Raw genomic sequence first — 21,577 nt, forward strand, 5'->3', positions numbered from 1 at the left:
ATTTCAAGGTATTTTTTCATGATACATTTCGACAGAATGGAAAAGTGGTTTTTGTGAATGATTTGTGATGTATCAGAGAATGCTATATTTTTACATGAAGAATGTGAGGAGTTGATGAGAGAAAAATATTTTGTATAAAAAGTACCTGTTGATGAAGTTTTTACCATGAGAACAGGAAAGAATGAGGAATTTGGAGATGTATTTACCAAGGGGTATATCTCATAAGATGAAGAATAAAGCATGCCATTCACAACACACATCTTTTCTTCATCTTATATATTTCATAATGCATTGGTGCTATCATTAAATAACGGAACAGCATGGACACGCAGACTGTCAGAGATTGCCATGGGTAATAAGTTCACCTGTCTTTGAATGACAAGTGAGCATATGCTGTGGTGTGGTGTCCGTCATCCAGTCAATTATTACCCTTATTTTCAATGACTTCTTCTCAAGAACCAAAAAGCTTAGAATCATGATATTTGGCTTGAGGATTCTAGGATGAAACCAGATAAATTTTGAAAAAAAAAAAATAAAAATCCCATGCCCTATTCAAGGTGACAGAGATTAAATTGAATACCTTCAAGTGACTTCTTCTCAATAACCAAAAGACATAGAATCATGATATTTTTCTCAAAGGTTCTTAAGATAAAACTGGTGAATGAATGGAATAAAACTGACCTTGACCCATATTCAAGGTCACAGCTTTCAGCAACTTCTCAATAACTTAAAACCCTAGAATCACAATATTTGGCTGATAGGTTCCCATGATGATGCCCATATTCAAGGTCAAACGGGTCATTGTCTTCTCATTAATTAAAACTTTGAACTTGAATAATGTGAACTGTAAATGCATTTGTGAAAAGCAATATTCATGATTGCCTGGTGAGTGATGCAGACCTATGGGGCCTTTTGTATCACATTTTGATTGTCTTTCACTTACTTAGCATGTTGAACAAAAATATTACAAATAAATTCATTATACTTCTATAAGCAGACCTGGAACATATTTATCAAATAGTGGTCTACATTGCACTATAATGGAACTATTTTTGGTAAAGTATGATTTGATGATTGCATATTGAAAGTATAAGGAATGGCTTTGTCTTTACACTCCTTAGAGACTAGAATCATGTGATGTTTTCGCTGGCGTAATAAATTCCTGTCATTGTGTATCAAAACTCCGCAAATCTTTGATGATTACCAAAGAATGCTAGTTTCTAATTTGAGTTACATGTATTTTCATTAAAGCATGCAATCTCTTGACTTTGTTCAATACAGTTTTTAACATAACATTTTATCATTGTTTTGTTTTATTACAATCTGAAAGGTTATCTTATGGACTGAAAAATAGTATCCTGCAATTAAAGATACTCAGGCAACCTACATACAAAATGTAATTTCACAAACGTTTGAAGTGTTCTCATATCATGGAGACCATTCCATGCCTTTGTGTTAGATTTCTTTGGCCTTCCTTCAGTGATTATGAATTTGTGTTCCAAGACAATGAATTTAACCTTTTATGTGACCTTGGCCTGAAACACTCCCAAAATACAGTGTTCAGTTGGGACTATAAGAATTCGGTCGGCATGCAAGGGCCCTCATTAATATTTAACAGTAAAGACGCTGATGGAAAGATTGTTTAGGAAACCGAACGTAACGTTGCGCCCTATAACGGTACGTAGACAATAGAACCAAACAAGTCAAATATTTGTTATTTTACATTTTTTTGCCCCCGCCATTTATGGCCGGGGGCATATAGCGTTGCCCATGTCCGTCCCGTCCCGTCCCAAATCAGTATATACCACCTAACAACTTCATTCGGACCTTTCACTATTATTTCACATGGGGGGGCAGGGGCATTCATGTCTTACAGACATTTTCTAGTTTGATATAAATCAATACAATGAAGGATTATCTGTATATAATTCATTTGGAAACTTTATTAAATGGTTCACTGACAATCTTGATAAATTGCCGTTCGTTTTTGTTACATCCAAATGGTCAATGTAATGGTTACCATTTCATAAGATAGGGCGCAGCTTATATTCCAGTGCAGCATATATATGTGGACCAAATCGAAAAAAATCCAAAAAAAATGGCCCTGCTGCTTACAAGCTGGAAAATACAGTAATGACAAAAGCTCCGTATAACTATTGCTTTGCACATCTGAACACACAAACTGGTGGCTCTATGTTTCACTAAATTTTTCTGTTTTGGGAGTATAAAAGATATTACAACTTGTATTAAGTCATCAACCCCCAAGTTTCATGAATCTTCTTCAACTTAAAGAATTTCTTTAACTGAATTTACCCACAGGAAAGTACTACATAAGTTAAGAAATTTCCTTAACTGAAATTACTCATAGGAAAGTATCACATAAGTTAAGAAATTTCCTATAATTTGAATTTTTCTTTATCTTACATAATGCTTTTTCTATGGTAGTTCACATTACCTTAAGGAAGATTCCTGAAACTGGAGTCGGTATATACATGATATACATGTGGTGTGTATTGCTATCTCCTTATCACTGTTTGTAGCGTTAAGGTGGAGATCAACAAAATAACAATATAAGTTTTCAAATTTTATTTGAATGTTCCCATATCTATAAAACAACAGAGAAACCAACATGGCTGATCTCCATCTTTTATAAACATTATATATACATATGTACATACACAACAATATAACATAGAGGTTTCTCATTTGTCCCCCAATAACATAAGTACAGTTACATATGATTAAGCTGGAATTTTGTGTCAAATATTTATCCCACAGACAAGATTAGATATTCTGAGATGTCTAACATAGTCCCTCAAAGGGTTTATTTGCCAATACATACAAATAAAAAATTTAGGAAAGGCTTCCTATGCTAATACATACACCATCATACCAAAATTTCCAATCTCTTTTTCCATACATACACACATAATAATCTGTCTCTTGAGCAGCATACTTCACACAAAGGAGTCTGGTCTCTTGATTAACACATACGAAAATTGTACAAAAAATGGCCCATCTATTGCCAAACACATGCAAAAAAATGCCCCTCTCATTCCTAAATTACACATACACAAAAAGGTCCTATCCCTTGCCATACACATACAGGATCAGAATACTGCAAACATCATTCTTAACACACTTACAAGAATGGCCTCATCTCGTCAGGAAAAATATATCCACTAGTCATTTACACACAGAAGTGACAAGAGGATACCCTTCTCTGCATCCCTGTATCACAGAATTGTGCATATGCTTTCACCCTGATTTCTTGTTCATGCCTCCAAATCATCTCTTCAAATACACATTCAAACATCTAGAAACAACCTGAAATTTATAAATAAATTATAGATATAGCTTTCCTTGTATTCATATTTGAAAACGAAGATTTGAAATCAATTTTTTGTCTTCTAAATACACAACTTTCATCAACTAAAATGAAAATATACAATCACAAAAAGCACAGATTTATCAAAATACTACGGCCAAATAGAGCATATTTCAGCCATTGTTTGTGATACTTAATCCGTGATTAATTCACATTAAGAATTGGACTCCAGTGAAATAATGTCAGATCAACAAATAATTAATTCAGGATTTACGAAGATGTTTATCTTCAGTACCAACAGTGACCGAAAACCGCAGATTGCAAAAATTACAAAATTCACACACTGGTTCTGAAAAGAAAAATATTTTCTAAAATATGTTGATACCAAACAGATTAATCTCGCTCCAAATAACTCATTCAGGAAATTCATTCAATTAAAATTTAAGTTGTATTAATAAAGTATAACAATTTAATGTTGTAATGTATTTTTGATAAGAGATAGACATAGAGTATAAGAACTGAATATCATAATTTGTTTTCAATAAGAAATTGACAATGGATCACTCACATAAAGAAACATGCACAAGTATTGTTTAGAAATGATTAAGGTGAAACCAAGGCAACAAGACAACAAACATCTAGGATTGCCTCTTTCCTCTTACTTATACTTAGCTAAAAATGTACACAATGTATGGATATTTAAGGTAGTTACTGTGTTAATACACCTCATAAAACAATAAATATTGCATTAGCATCACAACGAGCTAATAAAATTCATTTTTAGACCCCTACATTGAAAACATGTGAGTATACCGGTATTGATTAGGGGACTGAAAAAGAATACTGTAATGATAAAAAACTACATCCCTGTGCTTTCTTATTCAGCAGATTAATATCATGTAGCACAGTAGAACGTTGATAATCCCAATCCAAGCAAAGACATACAATCTTATTTATACCAGTGTTAAAACTGGTATAAATGCAAACTATTTATCAATGGACATCAAATGTTATACAGGTGGTAGGCATAGTTTGTGCAGCGATCAAAAGAAAAAGAGGGTGGTCGGGTGGCGCAGTGGTAACGCACTCGCCTTTCACCTAGCCGACCGGGGTTTGATTCCCAGAAAGGACGTGAAAAGGTAAGGTGTCACCTGCCCGACCACGTGGGTTTTCCCCGGGTAATCCGGTTTCCTCCCACAATAAGACCCCTCACGCACTTACATCCGGGCCAACAAGAGTGATTAGTATAAGGTGACATAACTTGTTTCGCAATTGTTGTAAAATAAAGTTTATATTAGAAAAGAAAAATTAATATAAAGAACTACCAATAACAGTTTTAATGCTTGTATCTCAAAAAGGATGACTCAATATCTGTTTTACTTATTTGCAATAACATGTACTGTGTCATTGAAGCAAAATCCTTGTTACTTGAGTTTCCTTTAGTTCTCTTGCGTATACCTTCACACAATAAAATGTGCCAAAGTATGGATACATTCTTCTCCTAAATGATTTTTTAATGAAATCTTATCAAACAGAAAATTTGAACAGAAATATGAAAAAAAAAAATTTTCAAGAAGGGTTTTGCTAATATAAGGTTTACTGATCTCTAACATGTATCATGTAGCTCCTCTCGTTGTCTAAATACACATTTTAATCAAACGTTTTGTTAGAATACAAAACAAGACTGTTTTTACTCAATTTTGGGAAATAATTTCACCGTTTAAGCCCTATAGCATTGTTTTCATTCACAACAAGATTTTTATTTTTTGCTAACTTATTTCAATCTAACGACAAGTTAAACACCATGATTTGTTTGAGGAGTGCGATTCCATGGAACATCACAACTATGTTTAACTGAATCTAGTTCTGTAACCCATAAACCAAAAAAAATTCAAAATAGAAAATTAATATTAATTCAAATTTAGCATCACAACAAACAAAATGGATATTCAGTAACATTAACAAGGCCTCTGTACACTAGATATACCAAAACTTCAATTACAAACAAGCATATGGTAAAATAAATAAACATTGAAGCACTTTCAAACCAGAAGCAGAACTTAACAAGTGACTGTTGATTTATGGTAAAATTCCCATACACAGCTGTGGGTGTTTAAACTCTCATGATGTAATTCCCATACACAGCTCTGAGTGTTTAAACTCTCATGATGTAATTCCCATACACAGCTGTGGGTGATAAACTCTCATGATGTAATTCCCATACACAGCTGTGGGTGTTTAAACTCTCATGATGTAATTCCCATACACAGCTCTGAGTGTTTAAACTCTCATGATGTAATTCCCATACACAGCTGTGGGTGATAAACTCTCATGATGTAATTCCCATACACAGCTCTGAGTGTTTAAACTCTCATGATGTAATTCCCATACACAGCTCTGAGTGTTTAAACTCTCATGATGTAATTCCCATACACAGCTGTGGGTGTTTAAACTCTCATGATGTAATTCCCATACACAGCTCTGAGTGTTTAAACTCTCATGATGTAATTCCCATACACAGCTGTGAGTGTCGGGACTCTCATGGTGATGTAATTCATGTACACAGCTGTGGATGTTTGATCTGTCGAGGTAATGTAATTCTCGTACACAGCTTTTAGTGTGTGGATTTAACAAGTCACATGTAGAACTTACAATAACTATACAAAATGTGTATCCTTGTTGACACAAAACTGACAAGGGTAAGAAATTACTGAAATTCTTTCAGGCCTTAATGGTTGGAAGCAATGATACATGACAAAGCCAGTGGAGATCAGCTAACTATATGGGTGAAAAAAAGCCATAAAAACAGGTATATCAGTTTACATGCAAAATAAATTATTTTGGACATTATAATTCTTACAGCATTTAAAAAACAAACAAAAAAACAAAAAAAACAACAGCAAATCATAATCAGTGGTGGTATAAAAAAATGGGGGTATTTTTTATTATTACTTTTGCCAAGTATACCAGAGAATCACATGTAACCCGATTTCTACTGTCACAGTAAAATATTCAGTGTTGTCCCTATGGTCAGGCATAACACCTATTTCAGTATAAAACATAACACTTTTAAACAATTGCACAGCCAGATTTGAGTAGCACTTCCTCTCTCCCTCACATCCCATGGAAATCTTGTCTCCGTCATAACTTTAATCGTTTTATATCTTCACTTCTGAAATCAACCCTGTTGGGAAAAAAAAAACAAGAATAAACAAGAGTATCAGTGAAACTGATGAATGAGAAAACGACTTTACCGGACACAAATTTATAATAAAGGGCAATAATTTCGTAATTAAGGGGTTTGCAGCCCCTGAATTTGGTATACTGCATATTTTTTTGGTATGACCAATTATACACAAAGTTTTTTTATCCTGTGGCAAAGTTATGCTTCAGAGATGAAAGGAAATGGATGGACGGACGCCTGACCAGACGAATGGACAGGCAGGCTGGCGTCGGATGGCTGAGTGGGCAGGCAGGTGGGCAAACATGGTATATATATGTGCACATCCTCCCCCAGCACATTTACTGTACAACTGAATCGCCTAATTTTTAAAATTTTTTTATGCTTAACAAGTCTGGCAAAATTCTGGTGAAATGTTTGGTTGTCGTGGGGATTGAAATTTTGATAACAGCTAACCTACGTTTGTATGAAGAAAGCTTTGTTGGAAAAGTGTTTAATATTGCCTTAAGATTGCATAGATTTCTTTTTCAAGTTCCTTAACTTTATTTTGGAGAAAATAATATTGCCAATATAACCAATTGATCAATTGAGCTTAGGTTAATAAATGTTGGTATAATTTGAGTAATTCATTATGTAACAATAAACAGTTCTGATTACTTACCTAAGTGAGAGTACATGTCTGACCTCTGTGGGGGTGAGTCGCCATGTTAGTGGCCCAGAGTTTGGTCCCCAATAGTCCAGGATTTCTGTCACCTATTAGTGTGTACAGGAAAAATGACAGGATTTCACAATATAGTACTGAAATTGATTTAAGGGTTTGGAAAATCCTGTATTGTTTTCTCGCTTTCTTGAACGAATATCAATTGACAAGCAATAATCATAGCAATCATAATATCCACACAATTTTTAAAAATATGAAATTCTGATGTTCCTACAATATTAACATGCAATTTGAAATTGTTACTGTAATGTTTCAAATTTTTTTCTTATTTCAGAAAGAAACATCTGACTAGATTTCTTAGGACACCAGGTGTAAGACATTTGGACATTGACTTTACATACTCCGTTAATATCTAGTACTCACCTTCTCAAGGTTAAGGATCGTAGCCATCTGTGTGAGGCGGGCAAACTTGTCCCTAATGGTCCACGTGGTCACAGTGGTCAGATAGCCTACTAAGCTCCGTAATTCTTTGTCAAACTGTAGGCCTCCAAGCTTTCAACAAACAGAATCATTACTTTTATTTATTATCAACCTTAAATTGGTTTTTTACCATAAAAATAGTATTTCATTTACATAAATCTCGAACAAACTCATAGGAGTTTACCAAAAATAAACTTTTAAAAAGACAAGATAACATATATATCCTGTTATAAGTACAGAGGGGCCAGCACACAGTTCTTACACAAAATCAGGGAATATTTTATATTGAAGGACAGTAAAAAAGCAATGTTTTATATTTCTTTGGAATATACGTAGAAATGGGCTTATTACCTGACATGAGTTTAATATCAGATAAATAAAGTTAATCCCAAACTCAATTACATAAATCTCAGATTCACCAATTAAATTTCAGATTCAATTAAATCTCAGATTCAATTAAATCTCAAATTCAATTAAATCTCAGATTCAATTAACATAAGCCACATAAATATTGACTTGAATACTATTTTTTTCAGCAAAATGTGCTGACTAAAAACCTTTCTTTAGAGGACAGTGGAATAAAAGGAAAAAGGATTACCTTCTCTGCTGCATATCAACTTGAAGAAACCTACAGGAGTTACCTACCCTGTTGTAAGCCATCTTCAAGACTGCCTTCTCTAGTTGTGATGTCACCTCTGCTGTGATCATGCTGACAAATCGTTCATAATTTCCTGATGAGAGTGAACTCTACAAACAGAAATTAAGTAAATAACAAAATCACAAACTGTGTACAGGCTATGTGGTATGTGCATTCATACTTATAGGAGTAGGAACATCATAGATCATCACCATTTATAAAAAAATATTCAATCAATAACATGTGGAAGACTGGTGATATGAAAAGGTTTATGTGATATAGAAGATCAAGGTTCAATAAGTACTGAATAAATCTTAATTACAGAATCAAGTGTTTTATTACTTATGTTAGCTTTGTATAAATCTCGGCAGATCATATTTGGAGGCATGATTTTGCTGTAAATGTGTCAAAATTTTGGATTTTAACCTGCAGCTGAAAACTACCATAAGGACAAAATTTATCAACATTTTTCAACCCAGACTCATTTGCTGAATTTCATCTTTATTATTTCATTAAAAAAAGGAGCTAAAAGATACCTTAAATGTGCCAAGAGTATTGTCGATCTCCATGATGAAGTTCTGTACCCACGGGTCATTGGCCTCATAATTAGAAAACTCTTCCTAGAAACAAATCAATGAAAGATGCAGTTATATAAATTTGGATTAAAAACAAACCATGATGCGTTTATTTTGATTTCTATCTTAAGTCTATAAGAGCTATAAGAATCATTTTATTTTTACTCTTGAAAGTAAACATCATATCATTTTAATCATATGACTACTGTTAATTCACATATACAGTTAGTCGACAGGCATTATTGATTGGGATAATACTTAATGATATTTACTTCTGGGATGTCAGGCTTTTATTGATAATACTATGTCAAAGAGTATTTACTGTAAAAAATTCCCACATGATCAAATCTTTTATAATTCTCTAATCAAAACTGATCTTGAACAAATAAAATTAATGAAAAAAAAGTTTCATTATAACTGGTATTGTTACCATCAAATTTGTGATAACAAAACATGAGAGATCTGTACTGAAATATTCCTCCAAATTACCTCAGAGATCGTATGACTAGTGGACAGGAAGTTGTCCGTCAGCGGTTTGATGCGGGGTTTGATGGCACTGCTGTTGAGCTGTGAGAAACCGAAATCTACCACGTCTTTGTATCTGTTACCCACAGCTGCCAGGTCTGACAAACAACTCTGTAATATAAAAATGGTCTCATTACTATACCTATAACTTTAGTGTTCTATCATCATGATACTAACATTTACAGAGGGAGACCACAATTCAATACAGGGTTGTCTTTGTGATAGGAATTAGTTTTAGTCTACATACATCTAGCTGAGTTTATCTGTATATTTTCAAACTTAGATATCCTACATCAGTGACTCTCTAGTTGAGTCAACCCGTATCGGTTAATCTCCAGTCACTAAGGAAGTTGACCTATATCAGTGACTCTCTAGTTGAGTCAACTCTATCGGTTAATATTTCCAGTCACACAGGAAGTTGATATGTATCAGTGACTCTCTAGTTGAGTCAACCTGTATCGGTTAATCTCCAGTCACTAAGGAAGTTGACCTATATCAGTGAAACTCTAGTTGAGTCAACCTGTATCAGTTAATCTCCAGTCACACAGGAAGTTGATATGTATCAGTGACTCTATAGTTGAGTCAACCCGTATCGGTCAATCTCCAGTCACTAAGGAAGTTGACCTATATCAGTGAAACTCTAGTTGAGTCAACCTGTATTGGTTAAATCTCCAGTCACTAAGGAAGTTGACCTGTATCAGTGACTCTCTAGTTGAGTCAACCCTATTGGTTAATCTCCGGTCACTAAGGAAGTTGACCTGTATCAGTGACTCTCTAGTTGAGTCAACTTGTACCAATTAACCTCCAATTAAGAAGAAAGGTATCTCATATCAGTGGGTCTCAAGTTGACATCACCCACAACAACAAGTCTCCAGCCCAGTTAATCAGAATCTTAGAGATGCAAGCCATCTGATCAATCTTAACCAATAATTTTCTGAATCAATCACTATCTGAACACATCAGACAGACTGACGAATGGTGACTTACCTCTAACTTTGCCTTGCTTTGCTCTTCACATTGGTTAAATAACTTAGAAACTTCATCCTGTTTAAACAAAGAGATAAAATAAAATGATGTTTCACCATCATAAAACTCCTGTGATAATCATCACCTTTATTCTTTATCTGATGAATGTAAAACATCTACATGTATATCTATACAACAGGAGGTCCAGAAAGAAACAGTAATCAAAGTTATGGTACAAGATTACGTCTCTTCTAGCTTTTCTAATCAAATAAAAAATTTATATTATTTAATTCAATGGTGACAGAAATAATGTTTCCTTTGTACCCCTACTGGGTGGTAGCTCTATTGAACGTTTGTTTAAGTAAGATCAATGGATGTAAGAGGCTTTTTTCATGACTGACTTACATTTTTTCACAACAAATTTCTCAGTCTATGATGCCTGTAGTACTTACATTGAGGCTTGTTTTCAAAGCTTTACAATATTCACAAGTTGCTTCTGCATTGTTTAAACTAACCTGGAAAAGAAAAAGAGGAGAATTAAAATATATAGTGTTTACACTGTCATTCATTTCACCAGTTATATAGAATTGTCAGCGTTATCATAGTTATTAGTGATTTAGGATACAATTTATTGAAGATCAGTAGATATTTCAGCAGGGAATATAAAAGAGACCATGTGTACATTGATGTAAAGTAAAACAATTATTATGTGGTGATATATCCTCTTGCCTGTGATTACATGGTAATGAAACTTCATAATCATTTTTATGCCTGCATTCATATGAGGACTTCTGTGATGTAGACGACACTCTATCTGGTTTTTATTTTTGTTTTATTTTTATAGACAATTGTTTCAAAGGAAAAGTAATTGAAGCATTTAACAACAACAGAACGGATATTTTTTTATAATAAATAAGATAGATTTGTCACTTGTTTGATAGAACATCTACATTGGTACTTCATTCAAACCCTATTTCTCTGGAAGAACATTATGTTAAACAGAAGTCTTTAAAACATCCTAAAGAGCACTCTATATCATATGGAGTTTCAATATTTTGCTTAACTACGTTTCAAAATCACAATAAAATACCGGTATTTAAAATTTCAAAAAAAATAAAATCTTGAAGATTGTACAAAAGACACGCAAGTGAATCACACCTTTTTAATAGAGTTAGATACAGAAGACCCAAACAATGAATTAAACTAGTGAACAAATTCCAAATGTTCCAATAGTTTGGTTTGTTATCAAACACACCACTGTGTATCAATAATTGTGATGTCAGACATGACCACTCACTATAAATAAGGTTTTGGCCTGTTCTGTGTCCGACGTTTTGAGATTTCCTTTGATACTAGACTGGACCATGTTGTAGGCCTGGACGAGGTCGAACCCCAGAGGGAATCCTGACCGAAGTTTGGAGTATAGCACCTCACGAAAGTCCTGTTCCAATAGTGTACATGCATGATTCAACATGGCACACACACCATCCACACTTGAACTGGAAATGGCACGCCTATAAACAACAAAAATGATTAATTGGATGTTACACACATAAACAGGTGAGTATATTCAGAAACAATTTATCAAAGTTCAAACAGAGCCCTGATAAACATTTAATCTTTTATCATGGAACAGAATACTTAACATATGCGATATATAAGATAAATTTACTTACCTGACACATTTTTTAACAATGAAGAAGCTGTCGTCCACCATGCTGGAGGTCTGAGCTCCCTCGTCTACTGAATCTACAGACACGGCCTGTCAAGGGCAGGTAGCAAGGTTATATATGATAACTACACTACTAATTATCAGGTGACTAGAATTTAACTGACTTACATTTTACATCTTTTAATATTTTCAGAGATAAAAAATTAACCATGTGTTGCTTTGTTTCTCTTATTACAATTTTTTTAATTTTTAGAAAAACAAAAATGTGTTTCTGGTTTTTAAAATTTTTATACTATGTTCTTATATTTTGTATGGGTCTTGTTAATAATAGTGAATAAAGATGGATCCGAAATAAAATTATACATTGCAATTTAGTTACAAAAATATTGACACACATTATACAGGATACAGAGAAGATATTATAACAATATTATTACAGTATAAAGACATTTTTAAATGAAGGCTCACCTTGAGGACCATCTCTCTCATAAAGAACTCCTCCATCATGATGTAGTTACCGATAAGCTCCTGCATCAGACGACTTAAATCACAGTTTACAAGGAATGTAACGACATCAGATCCCTTAAAATCTGTTTATCAAAAATAACGAGGCATCACTAAAAATAGCAGTCTGAGGATCTTATCTTCTCAATATCTTTATAGCAGCAAAGTTACTGTCTCAATTTGGTTCCCGAAAACTTTTTTGTAGTGATCCAACATTTTGCTACCAGACATAACCTTTCTCAACTCCCTACGAAGTATACAGCTAGAGCTGCCATTAAACATGAACAGCTTGTACACAGTATTTCCACCACTGGCCCAAGCTGTCCAGCAATGACCAACCATGTCCAGCACTGATTGGTCAGTGCTGGACATGGTAGGTCAGTATTTTTTTCTCCTGGAACCAATCAAATTACTTCGCTTGTACCTTCAATTTTACCATGACATGATCCAGGGGGAAAGAGATTGTAACGCCTGGAGTATCAAGGATGATCCAAAGGTGAATACAAATTAAGCAAAAGAACAAGACAAACCTACCTGTTTGGCCTTGGGCTGCTGCTTCTATATCATTCTGAAAGCAAATCAAGAATATGTCACCTTCATCCCCGATTTAGCACGAGCATGATTACTCATGAAAGTCCAACAATGAAAATGGATCAGAGTTACCACAGACAATGACTAGTTTATACAGTTAGCAGCAAATTCTGGATTCAGTGAAAATTGAAAATTTCAGCCCTCTTACCATAGCACGTCGTTTAAAAAATCGTAAATAAAGCTCTGTTCTTGTGTTGAGTAGTACGACTTCTGCTAGTAGTATGTCTAAATCTTTAGCATCAAATCTGAAAACAAAACAGTAGCACAATGAAGGAAACTTTCAAACATGAGAAAAAACCGACAGGATGACAGTGAAATAACTAAATAAAGTATCACTACTGTCTGTTTAAATGTAAAAGTAATATTGAACATTAGGATAACATAATGAGAAAATAAAAGGATTCTCAACATCCAGGAGCACTTGTTGTTTATTTATGGACTAATTCGTTAACCTGTTTCTCTTGTTTTCTCTATAGGACAGTAGATAAATTTGAAAGCAACAGCATTATGTGTTGAAGGTTCACAACACCGTTTATAAATCATTTATTTCTTAGAATAAAATATTTGAACAAGTTGATATCTGTTACCAGGTTATTAGAGACAGCAGATTATCACTCACCGTAAATTTCTCGTAGTGAAAACTATTGTTGATATATTTGTATAATACTTGAATATGACACAAAAACATACATATCTTGCGTGGCATAGGTATTCTACAGTAAGTAAGGCCTAGGGTGTTAAGCTTTACCATAAGAAGTAAGACATAGGGTGTTAACATGTTCTAACTACAGGAAGCATTACAGTAACTGAGCATGGGTTAATCTCAAATTTCGGAAATACTACCCATTGTGGAAAAAGGGAAGATTTTGGCCTTTTATGAGATATGGAGAAATTTCGGACAGCCCTTTTGGTCAGAATTCAAAAGAGGGATAGGGTTAAGATTTATGATATACATGAATCGAAGATGACCTAAATAAAATGTAACAATATTGAGGTCAGATTGATATTTCTTTTCCATGATGCCATGATTTGAAAAATATTTAATGAAGATATACTAATTAGCTCTGTTTGGGGGAAAATTTTTCTATTTTGGGGAAATTTCCCAATATTTTCAGCTTATCACCTTGATAGGGAATTTATACAGAGGGAAAACTTACCAGTTGGGAAATACTACTCTTTTCCAGTACTAAAAGTCAAGTCTGTTTTATGATTGCCATTTATTTAAGTTATGTTATGTTATCATTACAACACACCATCATTACCACTACCAGCTAGAAATGAAAACTTGGAAAGAGTCACCAGTATCAGAGAGCAGTATCTAATTCAATATTCCATTTATGCTTAAGTCACCTTCAACCAAGTGTTATATTTCCACTAGTATTTATAAGGGTAAGTTAGATACAGATCACCAGAATGATGACATTCATCAGTGAGACAATGCCAAGAGATAGGACGAGTCACAAAGATGGAAAACTTGAACCAGCCAACCAAGCAAGTTTGATACACATCTCCAGAACACTGACATTCGTCACTAAAACAATGCCTAGAGATAGAACACAGGACTTGCTATTCTTACGCTTAACTGATTGTTCTCAAGAGAAGTTATTTATAACACAAGTAAATAAGAGGAAAAGTTAAACTGTGAACATCCTCTAAAGAATTTTCCTGGTACCTGGTATTATGGTCTTTACTATAGACTGTTATCAACTCTTCTAGATCTAAAAAAAATTATGTGGAATTCGATAGTTTAACAATGTATAATTTAGCCAGCACTTACTTGTCAGTGGAGTTTGGCTTGTGGAACACCATATTCTGTTGGACCTGTTGTGACTGGGAATAAAAGGTTCCGGTTCAGATTATGTTAACACAAAATATCAAATAAGCATCAACAATAACCAGTAAAACATCAAATCCAGCAAAGTTGTACAACAGGTATAATCAAATATCTTCCATATAAAATGTCTCTTTCTCCATTTTTTTCTATAAATGTTCTGAGTTTGGATATTTTTACAAATACTCTTTACGAACAGCAGTTCATAGCTCAATATTTTGTACTGACAGAAACAAAAACAAATTCCGACAAAGACCTTGTTTTAGCAGTCAAGATTTCTTCATGCTATTTCCAAATCAGACAAAAATAGTATATGACATGTATTTCAAATTTCCCATGTTGATTATTGATTGGTAAAGGTCATTGAGAAATCCAGCATGCATAAGAACACATATGTATACCAAATGCTCTCACAGATGTCCAGTGTAAATGATATAATACCCTGAATCAAGTCTTCAAATAAAAGATTAATCAAGCTGCCCTTCAGGAAAACACAACTTCATAGTTTTGATAAGATCACTTGAAAACTGTGAGAGGAGATCTAGGTAACAGTTTATAACAGATGGACAAAATAAATCCCATCAAAACTTTCTGTTTAGGAAAATCCGACGGAACTAACTTACCATGGAATCAAACATCCGTTTCCTTTTGAATTCCTGAATGATTTTTCTAGATTGTCGATCACATTCCTTCTGTAGGATTTTCAACAATGTGAATAATTTGCCGTGACCTGAAAAACAAAATATGGTTATATTAATAATAACACATGAATGAACACAACCAAACGATACCACTACATAAGTAAGATTAATTGACAAGGTTACATTTCTCAAATATTTATAGTTATACATAAACACAAACCATTATTATAAGGATGACCTACCATAGTAAGTTTCCACCAAGGGCTGTCGTATCTCCACAACACGGGCTATACTCTCAAACAATTGAGTAGCTGTATCAGCAAATACGCAGTTAGCTCCCTTGTTTTCTGACCCCAAGGCTTCCGCAATCTTAAGGTTTTTATCACTTGTATCGGAGAGCTGTAAATGGAGGTACAACAGTCAAGTTACAGGTTCCCTTATCATAAGTCAAATAAAACAAGAAAAATTCTGCAAGCAATACATAACCATACTCTTTCCATTTTCAAACAACACTGCTACCAAAGAAGAATGACAGGTCACATCTCTGTACTAAGCTTATCTTAGAACCCCAGTCAAAATCATAATACTTCACCATCTTAAGACTGACACATACAATGATTGGTAGTATGCTATGTGAACAAGGGGACGTAACTCTGCAGATACTTCAGAATACCACTGGATAAAGATATATATATATATAGATAAAACACTCAATAGCCATTACAGGTATCCAAATATACAATTTGGCAAATATAGGCAGCAGAGTGTGCAGATAATCTACAAATCACTAACATACATATAAACCTAGAGTCCTACTCTGCTGTTGGGGGCTGATTAATAAACTCTCCAATGAAAGTTGTGTTAATAAAATCAAATTTGTTCATTCTGTACTCAATAATTATTAGTTTGATAACATTTTAATAAATTCTAAATATAGGTACATCTTAGATATTTTCCTGAACTGTTCCTTTCTATTTACCTGTGAAGCCAAGTATTTTCCAAATTTGGTGAGTCCCTCTTCATGCTGACCAAGTAAAGGAAAGATTTTGAAAAAACGTTCTACAGAAGCCAAATCTCCTGCATGTACAGCTGCATCAAATTTACCAGACACAATTGTCTTCAGCTTTTCTTCTGCTTCATGTAAGAGCTTGAATGAGATTTCTAGTGTGCTTCCTGTGCGTTAGATAAAATAAAAACAAATACGTATTAATTATAAGACATCATGGACAAGTAAAAAATTATACTGCCTATAGCACTTAATAATATCCTTATGTAAAAGCAATATGTCTTTTACTGACTGAACAAACAAAACCATACCATGTTAAATTAAAAAAAAAAAAGGAAACAAAGAAAAAATTTCAACAAAGTCCACCCTGAGATTATCGTTGGTATTCCACAATGCTATGCACAACCATACACAGACAGGACCTTGGGTTAGGGATGATGCCGAGAAGCACAGTTTCTATATGATTATGTAAAGACTAATGTTGGTAGGTCAGAGCTTCATAATTTAAACACTAAAGAATTCATAGTATACAAGGATAATTAAGTCTATACCACCTTAAGTTAATCCCTAAACTTACCTTCATCAGCATCGGATGACATCCGTAAGATGTTTTCATCCAGACTTCGGAAACGGTGAACATGTCCTGCTGCCTGTAGAATGTAAACACAACACAGAGTTCAAAGATAGAAATATAGCTGTTGATATTTATGTTTAATTTAACTCTCTTATAATTAGTATTCATATCCAAATATACTGTGTTCAAAAGAATTCTTTTTTAAAAAAAAAACATTTTCTCTTTGAGAGAAAGTCAACCAAATGATGAATCTTTAATGATAGAAAATCAAAGACAATAACTGAACTTATTAAAAGATTAGGTTTTTTCCATAATTCAATTGTCAAAAAAAAAGTAATTACAGAAATTGTAACAATTCTGGCAATGTCGCTATTTCACTAGTAACGATTTTGTTAACATTACCTTCTCATAGTCCTCGTTCTGTAGAGCTGTCTGAACACCATCAGTACAAAACTTCAGATCAAGTATATCTTCTACTCGAGTTATAGCAGCAGTTACATTGCTCTGAAACCAACAGTTTTAACCCATTTTTGTCAAATTTTGTTGTACCTGTAATATCTTCTTAAAAGTGAAAAATAGGAAGATGAACAAAACCGTAACATTAAATATCTGTCTCATTTAATTGCCAATTGCTTGTCTGACAATTATCTTAATATAATAATAAAATTCATTCTACAACTTTGCTCATCACCAAAATCAAATATCACTGATAATGCTTGCTTTAGATAATGGTGATGAGAACTTTGCCAAGTAATCAACAATTAGGTATTGCTCACCTTTGCTAAATCGAGCTGCCTCACTTTGCTGCTGACATTTTCAGCCAAAGTTGATGTGAAGGAAACCATACTGGAAAGTTGTTTGGAATCCGTTTCTAATATTTGGATGTTTGGACTATAAACCAAAGAACAGATTTCATCACAGATTAACATTATTATAATACATTGTAAATAGATATACATGTCCTGTATACCACATTCGGTCTAAAAAGCAATGCCCAGTATATGCAGTTCTGATAACATGCCAGAAAAATCGAAGTAGGTTACATCTGGAGAGTCAGGAATCAAAGTTATTCTTATACTTATCCCTGTCCCAGCAATCAAAAGTTGGAAAGAATTTAGGAATACAAGTACATTTTTGTATACAACAGTAATTCCCATATTTCTCAGCACCCTAGTAGCTTCATTCTTTAGGGGATTTTAATCAAACTCCAAACACTTATGAAAGACCATAGTATCTTTGAAGAGTTTGAGGTATAGAGCTAAAGTCAAACCCATAATTACTAGTTTTAGAACATCTTTTTCGGCACTCTAGTGACATCATTCCTTGAACAATTTTAAACTTATTCAGGACCATAATATATTTGGCAAGCTTGAGGTTCAGAATTGTAAAGGTGAAAATCACAATTTTTATTTCTAGAATTTATTTATTTATGCATTGGGCTTAACTATTACAGCCTTTCAGCAGACTAGATTTCTAATAAACCCTTATCAGTACTCTAGAGGCTTCATTCTATGAGAGATCTTGATGAAACTTTGTGTCCTTAACCATATTTTCTCACACCTCAGTCCAAGTTGACTATCAAGGGGATTTATATCATTAACATGTTGAAAAAGATAAGGTTAACAAATCAAAAGTGACATTATGTCTTCAATTACCATTTCTAGAACATTGCATAGAAAACTTCAAAGACAACGCAAAGAAACACATCATTTTTAGACAATCACCAACCATTGATTTTTATGACATTTAGTCCGTGCTGTAAGCTTTCAGAACAACACTTTCAATCTAATATTTTTAATGTCACTTACAGAAAGAATAAAATTCAAAAATAAAATTGTTGACATTTTTGTCTAACCATTGGAGAGATTGAACAGCAACATGCATCATTTTACACTTAATGACTAACATCACAATTACAATGTTAACATATAATTGTACTAATATCACAAGAAGTTATTATGATTGAGTGTAATACCACTGACAGCTTCACCCAATGAGGCAAGCCAAAATAGTGAAATTATAATTATGAATAAAGATTTGAATACATACACTATCCTTTGTAGTCCACTCATCTTGTTTTCAAGTGATGCCTGGTGTTCTAGTAATCCATCTAAATGTAAGTTAATTTCATCCTGAAAATAAAAATAAGTAATAATAAATGTAACTTGTTGTTCCAGTTATGTCCCAACGTTGGCCACAACTCTGCTTTCATATGTTTTAGTTAGTTTAGTTAGGGTGTTTTAGCCTTGGAAGTAAGGCACACCCACAAAACTAAAATGTACCTGTGGTAGGAATGCCCGCACAATCAAGAAACAAACCAGAAACTTGCAATAACTTAAAGTAAACGTAATTGATTCTTGACAAAACTAAATGGTATATCCACTTTGTTGACATTCATCTTATATCTGTACAACATGCTTGATTATATGTTAGTTCTGCTAACATACACTGATTTTACTCGTATTCCAGTAAATGAATGCAAGCAAGTACATTCTATCAGATAATATTTTTGCAACAGACTTAGATATCAAGCAAACTTTCTGTCTGTGTGAATTTTTCTTTTGTTCACATATTTTAATCCCCATTTACATCATTCTGTTGTAAGACAAGAGTTGATTTCATGTGGTTATTTTAAGTAAGCTACCTATACATTTCATTTGGGTATTGCGACTGACAAAAATTTAGTATATCTCCAGGATATTGTCAACACTGTCAACTCCTTTCAATGATTTATTTAGAAAGATTTTGCAGCTGGTAGTATAGACATAATTAGTTATTCTGTTAACAGTTGACGTGTATAACAATCGGTAATGACCTAACATCCAAGTCAACAGTGAAACAAGCCAGAAAAGGTTGATCTGTAAAATACATCCTTTCTAATACAGTATTGCTGTTGAAAAAAAAAACGGTCAGCCATCACAGAAAATACCCAGACAGTTAGCAAGTTTTCTGGGCGGTAAATGGCCTCAGTAGAATACTAAAACCAAGACAGGTATAAAGGCCTAGCTACCATTGTACTGTTTTGAAAACAGAACAGAAATTACATGTGTCCAACTTCATGTGAAATAGGAATCATTTGACATATCTGTAAAGAAGCCAGATAAATAAAAAAAAAATCATTGTCACCAGAAGTAGATATAAAGCCTAGGCAGTAATTATTGTAGGTTTTTTTTCTGGGGAATCCAATCCATTTTAATAAGTCCACCTACAATAATATATAACAAGGTCTCAAAATCTGAGTGAGTCACAAAGAAAAACCAAATGTCTAGGACTCAAATATTTTGGACCAAAGAAATACTGCTAGGTGCATTTTGTGTTTAAGTTTCTAGAGATCCCAAATAGTTCAGTCAATGTGCAATATGAATATTTGAGGGTTGTGATTGATCAGACAGCTTGTACTTCTTTTCTTTAGTAATTGACAGGCTATCCTGCAGCTATGTCTGGTATTATGGTTGCATCCTTGAACAAGACACTAAACACCACAAATGTGCTGGACAGTGTGTAATGAGCTTCTCGTGTGATGTTCAGTGAGGATGCTGACATTTTTTGTTAGCAATACAATTTCATCGATATTTAAATTGCTTTTGTATAGGGTGCCTTCAGTCTGCTGATACATGAAAGGATGCCTAGGAGTTGGAGACAATCTATCCCTCAGCTGACAGAACATGCTTGTTTAGGTCAATTGGTACAGCTGATGGACTATCACAGCAGAGGTTCGAGTCCTTGTCGGGGCACTCAAAAAGAATGTGTATTTTCCCTGTTCTATCACACTGGCATCCAACAAAACCCCATGGGTTGTGGTAATTGGAGTCTCGGATTGCGCTTTAGGAAACCTCAGGAAAAAATACAGGGAGTAGTATGAAAGGATCGGGTCAGTGTGGATGTATATAGTGTTAAATACGGTCTCTGTAGCATAGGTGACGGGGCATGCTTATTTGCTTAGTTGGTAGAGCCGGTCGATTATCACACGGAGAACGTGGTTCGATTCCTGGTCGGGACACTCGACAGGAAAGTGTTTTTCCTTGTTCTTTCACACCATTTATTTGTTTTGCGATGAACACGAATACATCTAAAATGTCCCGAATTCAGTTACCTGGAAGTGTTGAGATCAAGCCATGTTTGATAAGGTAACTTGCATTTACTCAATTCGATCTCGAAATCAGCGAAAACAAATGTAAACAGAAAATGTCAGAAAAATGGAAGTTGCAACAGTTGCCGGTTTACAAAATTTATGCATTCAGCAACAACTTAAATGACAAATTCAAAACAACTCCAGATATATATACCTCGTCTGAGCATAGCCGTTCGAAAGCATTCTTAATTTCATCAATATCTGTCAAATTTTCCATGGTTTCTAACGCCGAGACAGACGTGGCATCTCCTCTGGACGCCGCCATCTTGGCAT

At 34.0% G+C, this 21,577-nt stretch overlaps 1 protein-coding gene across 1 annotated transcript; it reads right to left on the minus strand.

Moving 5' to 3' along the window:
* Positions 1 to 3,720: 3,720 nt before the first annotated feature.
* LOC132546709 (conserved oligomeric Golgi complex subunit 4-like) lies at positions 3,721 to 21,569 on the minus strand. The gene is made up of 22 exons (XM_060210427.1): positions 21,459 to 21,569; positions 19,222 to 19,304; positions 17,949 to 18,063; positions 17,575 to 17,676; positions 17,176 to 17,248; positions 16,572 to 16,765; positions 15,835 to 15,991; positions 15,575 to 15,681; positions 14,898 to 14,950; positions 13,269 to 13,365; positions 13,064 to 13,097; positions 12,494 to 12,615; positions 12,030 to 12,115; positions 11,651 to 11,867; positions 10,806 to 10,868; positions 10,375 to 10,431; positions 9,352 to 9,498; positions 8,824 to 8,907; positions 8,296 to 8,397; positions 7,594 to 7,722; positions 7,171 to 7,262; positions 3,721 to 6,512 (listed from the first exon to the last, which is right to left on the minus strand). The coding sequence occupies exons 1-22, from the start codon at positions 21,567 to 21,569 to the stop codon at positions 6,470 to 6,472; spliced, it is 2,268 nt and encodes a 755-aa protein (XP_060066410.1). The 3' UTR covers positions 3,721 to 6,469.
* Positions 21,570 to 21,577: the final 8 nt, after the last annotated feature.

This window comes from Ylistrum balloti, unplaced genomic scaffold, assembly GCF_031769215.1.
Source record: "Ylistrum balloti isolate Yb309-2 unplaced genomic scaffold, AGI_CSIRO_Ybal_v1 Utg369908, whole genome shotgun sequence".
Taxonomy (NCBI): domain Eukaryota; kingdom Metazoa; phylum Mollusca; class Bivalvia; order Pectinida; family Pectinidae; genus Ylistrum; species Ylistrum balloti.